Raw genomic sequence first — 16,769 nt, 5'->3', positions numbered from 1 at the left:
GACTTAGGTATATCATTTCTGATACACAAGCGTCACATATTGGTGTGATGATTGATTTGTTATCATGAAATTGTCAGTTTTCTCCATCTACTGTCATGACTGCATATTTAAACAAGCAATTAAAATAGTTGTTACCTACTGTGCACACCTGCTTAAAGGCCTACTGAAACCCACTACTACCGACCACGCAGTCTGATAGTTTATATATCAATGATGAAATCTTAACATTGCAACACATGCCAATACGGCCGGGTTAACTTATAAAGTGCAATTTTAAATTGCCCGCTAAACTTCCGGTTGAAAACGTCTAGATGTGATGACACTCTGTTTTCATCTCAAAATTCCACAGTATTCTGGACATCTGTGTTGGTGTATCTTTTGCAATTTGTTTAATGAACAATGGACACTGCAAAGAAGAAAGTTGTAGGTGGGATCGGTGTATTAGCGGCGGACTACAGCAACACAACCAGGAAGACAGAGATGGATAGCAGACGCGTTAGCCGCCGAACTCACCTTAACTTCCTCCGTCTCGCCGACCGCATCTGTGATCAGGTGAAGTCCTTCGTCACACCGTCGATCGTTGGAAAGCAGGTGAGCAAGGGTGTTGATGAGCAGATGAGGGCTGGCTGGCGTAGGTGGATAGCTAATGTTTTTAGCATAGCTCTGTGATGTCCGGTTGCTAAGTTAGCTTCAATGGCGTCGTTAGCAACAGCATTGTTAACCTTCGCCAGGCTGGAAAGCATTAACCGTGTATTTACATGTCCCTGGTTTAATAATATTGTTGATCTTCTGTCTATCCTTCCAGTCAGGGATTTATTTATTTTGTTTCTATATGCAGTTAAGCACGATGCTATCACGTTAGCTCCGTAGCTAAAGTGTTTCGCCGATGCATTGTCATGGAGATAAAAGTCACTGTGAATGTCCATTTCGCGTTCTCGACTCTCATTTTCAAGAGGATATAGTATCCGAGGTGGTTTAAAATACAAATCCGTGATCCACAATAGAAAAAGGAGAGAGTGTGGAATCCACTGAGCGAGCTTGTACCTAAGTTACGGTCAGAGCGAAAAAAGATATGTCTTGCACTGCATTCTAGTACTTCACTCGAACGTACCTCATCCACAAATCTTTTATCCTCGCTCAAATTAATAGGGTAATCGTGGCTTTCTCGGTCCGAATCGCTCTCGCTGCATTGAAAACAATAGGAAAATGTGAGGAGCCTTTCAATTGACTACGTCACGCTACTTCCGGTACAGGCAAGGCTTTTTTTTACCAGATACCAAAAGTTGCGATCTTTATCGTCGTTGTTCTCTACTAAATCCTTTCAGCAAAAATAAGGCAATATCGCGAAATGATCAAGTATGACACACAGAATGGATCTGCTATCCCCGTTTAAATAAAAACAATTCATTTCAGTAGGCCTTTTAATGACCCTGAAAATATAAAAACTCAAAGTTCAATATAACGAGGTCTATAAAATACTGATCGCACTATTTCCGAGAGCTTTATCGTATTTTCCGGGCTATAGAGCGTTTTCTATTCGGGCTCCAGTACTTTGGAATGCCCTCCCGGTAACAGTTAGAGATGCTACCTCAGTAGAAGCATTTAAGTCCCACCTTAAAACTAATTTGTATACTCTAGCCTTTAAAGGCCTACTGAAATGATTTTTATTTATTTAAACGGGGATAGCAGATCTATTCTATGTGTCATACTTGATCATTTCGCGATATTGCCATATTTTTGCTGAAAGGATTTAGTATAGAACAACGACGATAAAGATTGCAACTTTTGGTATCTGATAAAAAAAAAAGGCTTGCCCCTATCGGAAGTAGCGTGACGTAGTCAGTTGAACATATACGCAAAGTTCCCTATTGTTTACAATGATGGCCGCATGAAGTGAGAGAGATTCGGACCGAGAAAGCGACAATTTCCCCATTAATTTGAGCGAGGATGAAAGATTTGTGGATGAGTAAAGTGCAAGTGAAGGACTAGTGGGGAGTTGAAGCTATTCAGATAGGGAAGATGCTGTGAGAGCCGGGGGTGACCTGATATTCAGCTGGGAATGACTACAACAGTAAATAAACACAAGACATATATATACTCTATTAGCCACAACACAACCAGGCTTATATTTAATATGCCACAAATTAATCCTGCATAAAAACACCTACGTGTTTGTTATGCTAGCTCCTAGCTCCTATGCTAGCTCCTAGCTCCATAGAACACGCCAATACAATTCAAACACCTGATCAACACACACAATCACTCAGCCCAAAAGACCGTTCACCTAACCCAAGGTTCATAAAGCTCATATATTTTTAAAAAGTTACGTACGTGACGCGCACGTACGGTCAAGCTATCAAATGTTTAGCAGCCAAGGCTGCATACTCACGGTACCTGATATTCAGCTGGGAATGACTAAAACAGTAAATAAACACAAGACATATATTTACTCTATTAGCCACAACACAACCAGGCTTATATTTAATATGACACAAATTAATCCTGCATAAAAACACCTACGTCTTTGTTATGCTAACTCCTAGCTCCTATGCTAGCTCCTAGCTCCATAGAACACGCCAATACAATTCAAACACCTGATCAACACACACAATCACTCAGCCCAAAAGACCGTTCACCTAACCCAAGGTTCATAAAGCTTATATATTTTAAAAAAGTTACGTACATACGCAAAAAAAAGTTGCACACATACGGTCAAGCGATCAAATGTTTAGAAGCCAAAGCTGCATACTCACAGTAGCACGTCTGCGTCTTTGTCATCCAAATCAAAGTAATCCTGGTAAGAGTCTGTGTTGTCCCAGTTCTCTACAGGCGTCTGTGTATCGAAGTCAAAAATCCTCCTGGTTAGAGTCTCTGTTATCCGAGTTCTTCCATCTTGACTGCATCTTTCGGGAATGTAAACAAAGAAGCTGTGTACTGTTGTTGCTGACTACGTTCGAAAAATACGTCCATTTCGCACCGACAACTTTCTTCTTTGCTTGCTCAGCTTCTTTCTCCATAATGCAATGAACATGATTGCAACAGATTCACAAACACAGATGTCCAGAATACTGTGGAATTATGAAATGAAAACAGAGCTTTTTCGTATTGGCTTTAATGTGGAAAGGCATACCCGTGTTCCCCGGGCTACGTCACGCGCATACGTCATCCTCAGAGGCGTTTCGAACCGGAAGTTTAGCGGCAAATTTAAAATGTCACTTTATAAGTTAACCCGGCCGTATTGGCATGTGTTATAATGTTAAGATTTCATCATTGATATATAAACTATCAGACTGCGTGGTCGGCAGTAGTGGGTTTCAGTAGGCCTTTAAATAGACCCCCCTTTTAGACCAGTTGATCTGCCATTTCTTTTCTGCTCTGCCCCCCTCTCTTCGTGGAGAGGGGGGGCAGAGATTAGGTGACCACAGATGAGACACTCGTGATTTAGGGCTGTATAAGTAAACTTTGATTGATTGATTGATTGATTGATAAGGCGCACTGCCGATGAATGGTCTATTTCTGATCTTTTTTCATATATTAGGCGCACCAGATTGTAGGGCGCATTAAAGGACTCACATTATTTTATTTTTTTTTCTAAATTGAAAACTCTTCCTTGTGGAACACAACATAACATGTAATTAAAGTTAAAGTACCACTGATAGTCACACACACTAGGTGTGGTGATCTGCAGTTGACCCAATTTGCTCACGCATTTGTTCACAAAGTGGTGACCCGCATCCCATCCTTGTTTGTGAATGACTGAGCATTTCATGGAAGCTGCTTTTATACACAATCATGGCACCCACCTGTTCCCAATTAGCCTGTTCACCTGTGGGATGTTCCAAATAAGTGTTTGATGAGCACTCCTCAACTTTCTCAGTCTTTTTTGCCACGTGTGCCAGCTTTTTTGAAACATGTTACAGGCACCAAATTCCAAATGTTAATATTTGCAAAAAATAACACAGTTTTCCAGTTTGAACGTTAAATATCTTGTCTTTGCCGTCTATTCAACTGAATATCGGTTGAAAAGGATTTTCAAATCATTGTATTCTGTTTTTATTTACGATTTACACAACGTGCCAACTTCACTGGTTTTTGGTTTTGTTATTTCTTAATGACTCGAGGCTCCATCCATTTTCTACCGCTTATCCCTTTCGTGGTCGCGGGGGGTGCTGGAGCCTATCTCAGCTACAATCGGGCGGAAGGCAGGGTACAACCTGGACAAGTCGCCACCTCATCACAGGGCCAACACAGATAGACAGACAACATTCAAGTTTCAAGTTTATTCACAATACCATATTACAATTACAACAGTAGTGAATATCATTTAAGGATGGTGGTAAGTGAAAGGGTCCCCCAAATAAGCTCACATTCACACACTAGGGCCAATTTAGTGTTGGCAATCAACTTATCCCCAGGTCTTTGGAGGTGGAAGGAAGCCAACCTTGACACCACCAAATTCGGGAGATTGGGGGTGGGGGGAGTATATTTATAGCTAGAATTCACTGAAATGTTAGTATTTCTTATATATATATATATATAAGAAATACTTAAATTTCAGTGAATTCTAGCTATATATATATATATATATATATATATATATATATATATATATATATATATATATATATATATATATATATATATATATATATATATATATATATATATATATATATATACATATATATACTGTATATATACACTACCGTTCAAAAGTTTGGGGTCACATTGAAATGTCCTTATTTTTGAAGGAAAAGCACTGTACTTTTCAATGAAGATAACTTTAAACTAGTCTTAACTTTAAAGAAATATACTCTATACATTGCTAATGTGGTAAATGACTATTCTAGCTGCAAATGTCTGGTTTTTGGTGCAATATCTACATAGGTGTATAGAGGCCCATTTCCAGAAACTATCACTCCAGTGTTCTAATGGTACAATGTGTTTGCTCATTGGCTCAGAAGGCTAATTGATGATTAGAAAACCCTTGTGCAATCATGTTCACACATCTGAAAACAGTTTAGCTCGTTACAGAAGCTACAAAACTGACCTTCCTTTGAGCAGATTGAGTTTCTGGAGCATCACATTTGTGGGGTCAATTAAACGCTCAAAATGGCCAGAAAAAGAGAACTTTCATCTGAAACTCGACAGTCTATTCTTGTTCTTAGAAATGAAGGCTATTCCACAAAATTGTTTGGGTGACCCCAAACTTTTGAACGGTAGTGTATATATATATGTATTTTATTATATATATATGTACATATAAATAAAATAAATACTTGAATTTCAGTGTTCATTTATGATTGATTGATTGATTGAAACTTTTATTAGTAGATTGCGCAGTACAGTACATATTCCGTACCATTGACCACTAAATGGTAACACCCGAATAAGTTTTTCAACTTGTTTAAGTTGGGGTCCACGTAAATCAATTCATGGTAAATTTTATAATTTTTAATTCATGGTTATTTACACATATACACTAGGGCTGCAACAACTAATCGATTAAACCGATTAAAATCTATTATAAAAATAGTTGGCGATTAATTTAGTCATCGATTCGTTGGATCTATGCTATGCGCATGCGCAGAGGCAATTTTTATTTATTTATTTATTTAATAAACCTTTATTTATAAACTGCAACATGTACAAACAGCTGAGAAACAATAATCAAAATAAGTATGGTGCCAGTATGCTGTTTTTTTCCCCAATAAAATACTGGAAAGGATAGAAATGTAGCTTGTCTCTTTTATCCGATCGAAGTAATAATCGACAGATTAATCGATTATCAAATTAATCGTTAGTTGCAGCCCTAATATACACACATAACACTCTACTCATTGTTGTATTTGAAAGTGCAATGCTTTGCCGCCAGTAGCACAGCCTTTAAAGGAGCATAGGTATGGGCAGTGTAATATTCTGGGTTGGAGTCAATAACCAGGCGAGGTGACGAAGTTACGTCTCTTTACTTCATACTTCAGAACCGACTCCCACACTTGCCGTCAGGGTGCGCAATGCAACGTAAACCGTTGGCCAACCAAAAAGTAACCACAGAACACTATACGGTATTGTGTTCTGTGGTTACTTTTTGGTTGGCCAAGCGGACGTGACGACAGGCTGTCCTGACTCAGGTCCGCACAGACCTGGAGGGGGCATGCCTTAAGTCCGGCTGTAAATCAGGAGAAATTCGGGAGAATGGTTGTCCCGGGAGATTTTCGGGAGAGGCACTGAAATTCGGGAGTCTCCCGGAAAATTCGGGAGGGTTGGCAAGTATGACCCGGAGGGAACCCACGCAGTCACGGGGAGAACATGCACACTCCACACAGAAAGATCCAGAGCGCAGGATTGAACCCAGGACCTTCGTATTGTGAGGCAGACGCACTAACCCCTGTTCCACCGTGCTGCCCTTGACTTGAGGCTGTTCTGACAATTCTACTTTGAAGCTTATGTGGAATGCCTGTCATGTGTTGTGCAATGACACATCTTGGTTTTGTGTGAGAGGGGAAAAAACAGACAGCCCTGACCTCAAATACTCCTTTTGTTAAAGTTGCAATGAGCTAACAGAGCGCTGCTGAATGGACAAAAAAAAAAAGATAAACCTTCCGAAGACATACTTTTCCAGCAACTTGTAGAAACTCCTCCCAAAAGAGTATGCCGGCTGTTATAGCTGCAAAGTGGCAGCCAACTCCATATTTTGTAGGAACAATATTTTGTGTCTGCTTCATTTCCCTCTCGAGTGAAGTGATCACAATTGCGAGCTCTCCTGAGTTCAGGAGAAAATCCTTCATATCTGGCATTCCGACTAAAAATCTTTGCTGTTGTTTTTCCACACCAAGGTTCTGAGCACGCCGCTACAGCGACACTTCCTGCCTTCTCCGACCTGTTGCCGCACTTCCTGGTGGAACCCGTGGATGAGTACATCGTGAAAAACAAGCCGGTGACGCTCGCCTGCCGCTCCACGCCGGCGACGCAGATCTACTTCAAGTGCAACGGGGAGTGGGTTCACCAGGATGACCACTTGATTGAGCGGACCGTGGACCCGGCTACAGGTACACGCTGAATGATAGTTGTTTTTTTTGTGCCACTCCTTTATTACTGACTTTATAGCACGGTGCAGGCAAGGTTTGCAATTTGCCGATGATTACCGTGCTCCATCAGGCGTCCTCTTGGCTACACCGCCAGCCTATTGAGCCTGCCAGTATCATAATAAGCACATTGGTTCCAGTCTTCGAAATTTCCATGATCACCTTGGAGACATGTTTGTGTGTTTTCTTGTCCTCGCCATTCGTCCCCACGCCTCCGCCGCCAGTGCCATAAACATGCGCGACACTGATGTTGTGTGATTCAAATGCGATCTGCCAATGCGAGCCACCCATTGGCAGGCTGACAACTGACAGGAGACGGGGAACGTGATAAGGACAGGTCTTCACAGATGCAAATTTCCACCAAAGCCTAGCAGAAGATGCTCACCAATCAGTCTGCAGAAAGCTTAAAAAAAAAAGCGTTTCGTTCAGCTGGTCTGCAGGGGGAAAAAAATGACATCCATTTAGAAAATCAGACAAATTGCTAAATTCTGATGTGGTTCACAAATGAGAAAACTTAAAGCATACTGAGCCTTTGATTGACGAGTGCTGACTTCTCCCTCCTCTGTGCCCTTAACTTGTTCCTGCCAAATCAAGATTTCACCGCTGTGTGAGTGACTTTGAGGCACGGCGAGTGATTTAAGTTCCGCTTCGCCCGCTGTGTGTTGTCGCCTAACTGGAGAAGCTGCGACAGAAACAAGAATAAATGGTAAATGGGTTATACTTGTATAGCGCTTTTCTACCTTCAAGGTAGGGCTGGGCGATATGGCCTTTTTTTAATATCTTGATATTTTTAGGCCATATCGCGATACACGATACACTACCGTTCAAAAGTTTGGGGTCACCCAAACAATTTTGTTGAATAGCCTTCATTTCTAAGAACAAGAATAGACTGTCGAGTTTCAGATGAAAGTTCTCTTTTTCTGGCCATTTTGAGCGTTTAATTGACCCCACAAATGTGATGCTCCAGAAACTCAATCTGCTCAAAGGAAGGTCAGTTTTGTAGCTTCTGTAACGAGCTAAACTGTTTTCAGATGTGTGAACATGATTGCACAAAGGGTTTTCTAATCATCAATTAGCCTTCTGAGCCAATGAGCAAACACATTGTACCATTAGAACACTGTAGTGATAGATGCTGGAAATGGGCCTCTATACACCTATGTAGATATTGCACCAAAAACCAGACATTTGCAGCTAGAATAGTCATTTACCACATTAGCAATGTATATAGTGTATTTCTTTAAAGTTAAGACTAGTTTAAAGTTATCTTCATTGAAAAGTACAGTGCTTTTCCTTCAAAAATAAGGACATTTCAATGTGACCCCAAACTTTTGAACGGTAGTGTATACATCTGGATATTTTGCCTTAGTCTTTAATGAACACTTGATGCATATAATCAGAGCAGTATGATGATTCTATGTGTCTACATTAAAACATTCTTGTTCATACTGCATTAATATATGCTACTTTTAAACTTTCATGCAGAGAGGGAAATCACAACTAAGTCAATTTACCAAAACTGTATTTATTAATTAAACAGTTATTAAGCAGTGGCACAAACATTCATGTCATTTCAAAACAGAAAGTGCAAAATTGTCAGAGACATTTTAAAACAAGATATTAGTGCACTTTTGTGCATGATGTCACTAAGATGACAAATCAAAACAACACTAAATTAAAGTGCGCTTTTTGTACAGAACGCCACTAAGATAGTTTAAAACAAATAAAGTGCACTTTTGTGCACAAGATATTTCAAAAACTGTCAAATAAAAATGAGCTGCATAATAGGAAATCAAATAGTGTAAGTCCTTCGCTATGTGGTAGGTTCCAGCGGACGTTATCTCCTTATGTCGTATTTTTTTTTCATAAGGTGTTGATGTGAAAATGGTTGCCTCGGCATTTTGTTGGTGTGGCACCGAACGGAGGTGTTGACATGCGGAGTAAGCACTCTTCATTCTCTAGCGGGTGACTTTTCAAATGATGCTACATATTAGCAGTAATGCTACTTTTTGTAGCAACGCTTTTGCTCCACACTTGACAAATGACGGTTGTCTGTTCGACATTTTCCCGCTTGACGCCAAACCACCGCCAGACGATGGAGCCTGTGCTGTTTTTCTTGGGAATTAATTCTTCCTTCATTTGTTACCAGATTCACACCTTCTTTCTGTCGTATTACCACTCGCACCACAGCTAACGTTACCCATGCTGCTACCTCTCTGGTCCGCGAGGGCGTATACGTATGTGACGTATGTAAGAAGGTGCACTTGTTTATGTCTCTGTGAGAAGGAGAGACTATAAAGAGTGAGAAGAGCCTGTAGTGTAATGCCAGCAGCTAAAAACAACTATGTGAGAACGTATACTCGAATATCACGATATAGTCATTTTCTATATCGCACAGAGACAAACCCGCGATATATCGAGTATATCGATACATCGCCCAGCCCTACTTTAAGGTACTCAAAGCGCTTTGACAATATTTCCACATTCACCCATTCACACACACATTCACACTCTGATGGCGGGAGCTGCCATGCAAGGCCCTAACCACAACCCATCAGGAGCAAGGGTGAAGTGTCTTGCTCAAGGACACAACGGACGAGACGAGGTTGGTAGAAGGTGGGGATCGAACCAGAAACCCTCAGGTTGCTGGCACGGCCACTCTCCCAACCGCGCCACGCCGTCCCCCAGAGTAGTGAAAGATGACTGCACTGCAAAAAGTCAGTGTTCAAAAACAAGAAAAAAAAATACAAAAATTAGGGTTATTTTATTTGAACTAAGCAAAATTACCTGCCAATAGAACAAGAAAATTTGGCTTGTCAAGACTTTCCAAAACAAGTCAAATTAGCTAACCTCAATGAAACCAAAAACCCCTTAAAATAAGTATAGTCTCACTAATAACAAGTGCACTTTTCTTGGTAGAAAAAAAAAGAGACCTTTTTGCTCAATATGTTGAAAAATATTCTTAAATTAAGTAAATGTTAGTGCCATTATCTTGACGTGAAAAATCATAAAAAATTAAAAATTAAAATTAAAAAAATCTTGACGTAATGATATGCGTTCTCATCATGATTTTTTTTTTCATGCCTGAAGTAAGAAATTATTACTTTAAAGAAGTAGTTTTATACTTGTGAGTGTTGATGACACAGCTTTGCAACAGTTGATATTCTAGTTTCAAGCATGTTTTACTCAATATAGGTCATCAAATCTCAGCTACAAGCTGTAATATCTTACTGAGATCATTTAGGACCAAAACCCTTAAAACAAGTAAAACACTAACATAAAATCTGCTTAGTGAGAAGAATTATCTTATCAGACAGAAAATAAGCAAATATCACCCTTATTTGAGATATTTAATCTTACTTCGATTTCAGTTTTTGCAGTGTGTATTTCCAGTTCGTGTCACTGCTCAGCGGCTACATTTGGAAAAGGAAAATGGTACAAAACACCTGGCCTGCCTGTCACAGCCAAGACTTTACCTGCGCCGTGTTAGTTGAATTGCCTTGCATCATCACATCGTGGCATCCGTTTTTCACACCTCACTCCATTTGCCTCAGTTGCTTCAAGATGGAATTAATCAACAATTTCACACAGTTGATTTATTAATAATCATTTAATTGGTTGTCATGCCTATTCCTAGTATAACCATTTTGTTTGCACTTCCTGCCATGTATTTGTTTTATTTTCTCCTAGGATGGTTTGCCTTAAAGGCCTACTGAAATGAATTTTTTAAATTTAAACGGGGATAGCAGATCCATTCTATGTGTCATACTTGATCATTTCGCGAAATTGCCATATTTTTGCTGAAAGGATTTAGTAGAGAAAATCGACGATAAAGTTCGCAACTTTTGCTCGCTGATAAAAAAAAGCCTTGCCTGTACCGGAAGTAGCGTGACGTCACAGGAGGTAATATTCCTTACAATTTTCCTTTGTTTACAATGGAGCGAGAGAGATTCGGAGCGACAAAGCGACGATTACCCCATTAATTTGAGCGAGGATGAAAGATTCGTAGATGAGGAACGTTACAGTGAAGGACTAGAGAGGCAGTGATGGACGTATCTTTTTTCGCTCTGACCGTAACTTAGGTACAAGCTGGCACATTGGATTCCACACTCTCTCCTTTTTCTATTGTGGATCACGGATTTGTATTTTAAACCACCTCGGATACTATATCCTCTTGAAAATGAGAGTCGAGCACGCGAAATGGACATTTAAAGTGACTTTTATCTCCACGACAATAAATCGGTGACACACTTAGCTACTGAGCTAACGTGATAGCATCGTTCTCAAATGAAGATAGAAACAAAATAAATAAACCCCTGACTGGAAGGATAGACAGAAGATCAACAATACTATTAAACCATGTACATGTAACTACACGGTTAAAAATTCTCAGCCTGGTAAGGCTTAACAATGCTGTTGCTAACGACGCTAAGGCTAATTTAGCAACTTAGCAACCGGACCTCACAGAACTATAATAAAAACATTAGCGCTCCACCTACGCCAGCCAGCCCTCATCTTCCCATCAACAGCCGTGCTCACCTGCGTTCCAGCGATCAACGGCGCGACGAAGGACTTCATCCGTGGGTTTGGCGGCAAGCATCGGCTAGGCGTCTGCTAAGTAAGTAGTCCTTGTTGTGTTGCTGTAAGTATTGTACTTAGCCGCTAAGACACCGATCGATCCCACCTACAACGTTCTTCTTTGCAGCCTCCATTGTTCATTAAACAAATTGCAAAAGATTCACCAACACAGATGTCCAGTATACTGTGGAATTTTGTCGAAGAAAACAAGAGGTTTTTGTATCGGGTCCGATGGGGTCCAACCACTTCCGTGGATTTTGTGACGTCACGCGCATAAATCATATCCAAAGGAGTTTTTCAACCGGAAGTGTGGCGGGAATTTTAAAATGGCACTTTATAAGTTAACCCGGCCGTATTGGCATGTGTTGCAATGTTAAGATTTCATCATTGATATATAAACTATCAGACTGCGTGGTCGGTAGTAGTGGCTTTCAGTAGGCCTTTAAGAATATAACACATTTTTTTTCTGTGTGACTTGGAGATGCTATAGCAGACCTGGGCAAATTAAGGCCCGGGGGGCCTTTCAATCTGGCCCGCCGGACATTCCCAAATAATTTTTGTAGATCTTTAAAATCGAAACTGTAGCTGCCATTATGATGTGCAGTGATGATTTCAAATGACCATAAGTCTTGAACTATACAAAGTATTTCAATGGTTGGAATCTGCGCTTTTGCATGAAGTACTAGTTACTATGGTAATGTAAGTCACAGCAGCTCAGAGGAGGCACCAAGCAGTGTAGGTGGAGAGGGTTTCCACAGAGTGTTTCCACAGAGTGTTTCCACAGAGTGTTTCCAGAGCGGCCAGCACTGAAATGCGGGGGTCAGGGACAGACGCAGAACGAGATTTTTACAACAAAGTTCTAAAGCTTAGTGATACAGTATATCAGATATATCAGATTGTAGGTGGGGTTTTTTACCCTTTGCGTTCACATTTCGCTGTTTGTTGCATTTTTGTTGCGTTTCGGTTGATTGTAAAATATGTCGATCGAGAGGGTGTGTGACGTTCATATGTTGTCAATATTCAGTGTTTTATCGTTCATAGTTAATATTGTAAATCCCACATTCTTTATTTTCATATACATTCTGGGTGTTTCCTTCAGTAAAACAAATTCCATTCCGTTTTTTTTAAGGCGGTCTGTCATAATGTTTTTAGCATTCAGACATTGTGATTTTTTTTGTATTAGTGTTCCTAAAAATAGGACCCAAGCACACATACTGTACGGCAGATTTTCACTTACACATACATATACACATTTATATGTGTGTGTATATTTATTTTTATATATATATATATATATATATATATATATATATATATATATATATATATATATATATATATATATATATATATATATATATATATATATATATATATATATATATATAAATGTATACGGTATATATATACGGTATAAACTGTATATATATATATATATATATATATATATATATATATATATATATATATATATATATATATATATATATATATATATATATATATATATATATATATATACAGTTGTGCTCATAAGTTTACATACCCTGGGAGGATTTATGATTTCTTGGACATTCTTCATAGAATATGAATGATAACACAAAAACCTTTCTTCCACTCAAATGGGCTACATGGTCGAGTCGCCAGAAGAAAGCCATCTTTCCAAATTACTTTGTTCCAGAAGTTTTGAGGCTTGTCTCTGTTCTGTTTGGCGTAATGGAAGCGGGATACTTTGTGACATTTGCGCAGAAATGGCTTTCTTCTGGCGACTAGACCATGCAGCCCATTTTTCTTCAAGAGCCTCCTTATTGTGCATCTTGAAACAGCCACACCACAATTTTTCAGATAGTCCTGTATTTCAACTGAAGTTATTTGTGGATTTTTCTTTGCATCTCCAAAAATTTTCCTGGCAGTTGTGGCTGAAATCTTTGCTGGTCTACCTGAATCCCTCATTTTCTACTTCTTAATCAACGTTTGAAAACTGCTGATTGGCATTCTCAATTCCTTGGATATCTTTTTATACCCCTTTCCTGTTTTATGCAGTTCAATTACCTTTTCTCGCAGATCCTTTGACAATTATTTTGCCTTCCCCATGACTCAAAATCCAGAAACATCTGTGCAGCACTGGATGAAAGATGCAATGGTCCGTCAGAAGCCCAGAAACTCACTGACTTTTTATACACACACATTAATTACAAACAAACAGGTCACAGGTGAGGATTGGAACCTTGATTAGCCATTCAAACCTGTTTGTGTCAACTTTTGTGCATGTTATCAGATCAAAGTCGCTGGCGTTTGTAAACTTTTGATCAGGGTCATTTGGGTACTTTCTCGTGTCATTTTGATTTAAAAAGAGTAAACACAGTTGTTTGCCAATACATAGCTTCACACAACCATTAAGCATGAGTGGAAGAAAGGTTTTTGTGTTATCATTCATATTCTCTGAAGAATGGCCAAGAAATCATAAATTCTCCCAGGGTATATAAACTTAAGAGCACGACTGTATATATATATATATATATATATATATATATATATATATATATATATATATATATATATATATATATGTATATATATATATATATATATATATATATTTATATGTATATATGTATATATATTAGGGCTGCAACTAACGATTAATTTGATAATCGATTAATCTGTTGATTATTACTCCGATTAATCGATTAATAATCGGATACAAGAGACAAACTACATTTCTATCCTATCCAGTATTTTATTTTAAAAAAACAACATACTGGCACCATACTTATTTTGATTATTGTTTCTCAGCTGTTTGTAAATGTTGCAGTTTATAAATAAAGGCTTAGTAAAAAAAATAAAAATCAAAAAATCAAAAACCTCTGCTCATGCGCATAGCATAGATCCAACGAATCGATGACTAAATTAATCGGCAACTATTTTAATAATCGATTTTAATCGATTTAATCGATTAGTTGTTGCAGCCCTAATATATATATATATATCTATATATATCTATATATATATATATATATATATATATATATATATATATATAGTATATATATATATATATATATATATATATAGATATATATATATAGATATATATATATATCGGCCACCAGACACAGTTTTTTCTCTAAATTTGGCCCCCCTGAGTCAAAATAATTGCCCAGACCTGTGCTATAGCATGAGAGGGCGACAAAAGCGCTGCTGATTATTACAAAGGAAACGATTTTAAAGAGGTTTGTTTTTCTGGTTTTCTTCTGCTACACACCTGCTGTGGAAGCACTCAGAGGAACAAACTCAGCCGCTTGGTGGCAACGTCATCACAGTTACCTAGTGGCGCTGTTTATTTTTCTCTAAAGGAAAAAATGAACAGTTCTCTTTGGGGAGAGGCATTTTTGCTAAGTGGATGACACACCAGCCTAATTGCACCACAGCATCTATGAGTCACCAATACATTGGTGCTCGTCCCCTCTCTTGTCTGTACAGTATATATCCTCCCGAGGACCGTGTCCTCTGCAGTGGAAATGTGTGTTTTGCATAAAAGGGCTTTTTTTGTTTGTTTTAAAATGTTAAATCCTGACAAAAAAAACTAGTGAAAAGAAAAAAATTCAGAGGATGCTGTTTCTCAAAAAGATATACTGTATTTTTCGGACTATAAGTCGCTCCGGAGTATAAGTCGCACCGGCCGAAAATGCATAATAAAGAAGGAAAAAAACATATATAAGTCGCACTGGAGTATAAGTCGCATTTTTGGGGGAAATTTATTTGATAAAACCCAACACCAAGAATAGACATTCGAAAGGCAATTTAAAATAAATAAAGAATAGTGAACAACAGGCTGAATAAGTGTACGTTATATGAGGCATAAATAACCAACTGAGAACGTGCCTGGTATGTTAACGTAACATATTATGGTAAGAGTCACTCAAATAACTATAACATATAGAACATGCTATACGTTTACCAAACAATCTGTCACTCCTAATCGCTAAATCCCATGAAATCTTATACGTCTAGTCCAGACCTGGGCAAATTAAGGCCCGGGGGCCACACGTGGCCCGTTAAGCTTTTCAATCTGGCCCGCCGGACATTCCCAAATATTTTTTTTTACATGTTTAAGGTGGAAAGTGTAGCTGCCATTATTATGTGCAGTGATGTTTTCTAATGACCGTAAATCTTGAACTATACTAAGTACTTCAATGGTTAGAATCTGCGCTTTTGGATGATATACCAGTTACTATGGTAATCTAATTAGTTACTATGGTAATCTAATTAGTTACTATGGTAATCGACGTCACAGCAGCTCAGACGAGGCACCAAGCAGTGTGGGTGGGAAGCGTTTCCACAGACACGGAAGGAGATTTTCACAACAAAGTTATAAAGCTTAGTGATGTATCAGATGTATCAGATTGTAGGTGGGTTTATGTTGTACTCTTCGCGTTCATATTTCAGTTTGTTGCATTTTTTTTGCGTTTCACTTGATTGTAAAATATGTCGATCGAAAGGGGGTTTGACATTCATATTTTGTCAATATTCAGTGTTTTATTGTTCATAGAAAAATTTAAATTCCATTACGTTTTTTAAGGCGGTCTGTCATGACGTTTTTAGCATTCAATCAGACATTATTGTGAGGTTTTGTATCAGTGTTCCTAAAAATACATATACCGGCCCCCAGACACATTGTGTTCTCTAAATGTAGCCCTCGAGTCAAAATAATTGCCCATGCCTGGTTTTGATTGATTGATTGAGACTTTTATTAGTAGGTTGCACAGTGAAGTACATATTCCGTACAATTGACCACTAAATGGTAACACCCCAATAAGTTTTTCAACTTGTTTAAGTCAGGGTCCAAGGTCTAGTCTCTTACGTGAATGAGCTAAATAATATTATTTGATATTTTACGGTAATGTGTTAATAATTTCACACAAGTCGCTCCTGAGTATAAGTCACACCCCCGGCCAAACTATGAAAAAAACTGCGACTTATAGTCCGAAAAATACGGTACGTCCCTGTCTCTCTCCTCTTCTTCTGTATACAACACATGAGAAGAAGACTCTCCCAGGAATATTAAGCAGCGTATTTGCCAGTTCCTATAGTTGTGACCTTGTAGAG

At 38.6% G+C, this 16,769-nt stretch overlaps 1 protein-coding gene across 3 annotated transcripts in view; it reads left to right on the top strand.

Moving 5' to 3' along the window:
• Positions 1 to 16,769, top strand: part of unc5a (unc-5 netrin receptor A) — a 533,124-nt gene that overhangs the window by 250,697 nt on the left and 265,658 nt on the right. For all 3 annotated transcript variants that reach the window (XM_062045710.1, XM_062045709.1, XM_062045708.1), the window contains exon 2: positions 6,837 to 7,049. In XM_062045710.1, the coding sequence (XP_061901694.1) occupies positions 6,837 to 7,049 (213 nt within the window). The remainder of the gene's footprint in view (positions 1 to 6,836; positions 7,050 to 16,769) is intronic.

This window comes from Entelurus aequoreus, linkage group LG04 (genome assembly GCF_033978785.1).
Source record: "Entelurus aequoreus isolate RoL-2023_Sb linkage group LG04, RoL_Eaeq_v1.1, whole genome shotgun sequence".
Lineage (NCBI taxonomy): Eukaryota > Metazoa > Chordata > Actinopteri > Syngnathiformes > Syngnathidae > Entelurus > Entelurus aequoreus.
Note: the sequence above shows the minus strand (reverse complement) of the source record. Positions and strands in the feature narration are given on the sequence as shown.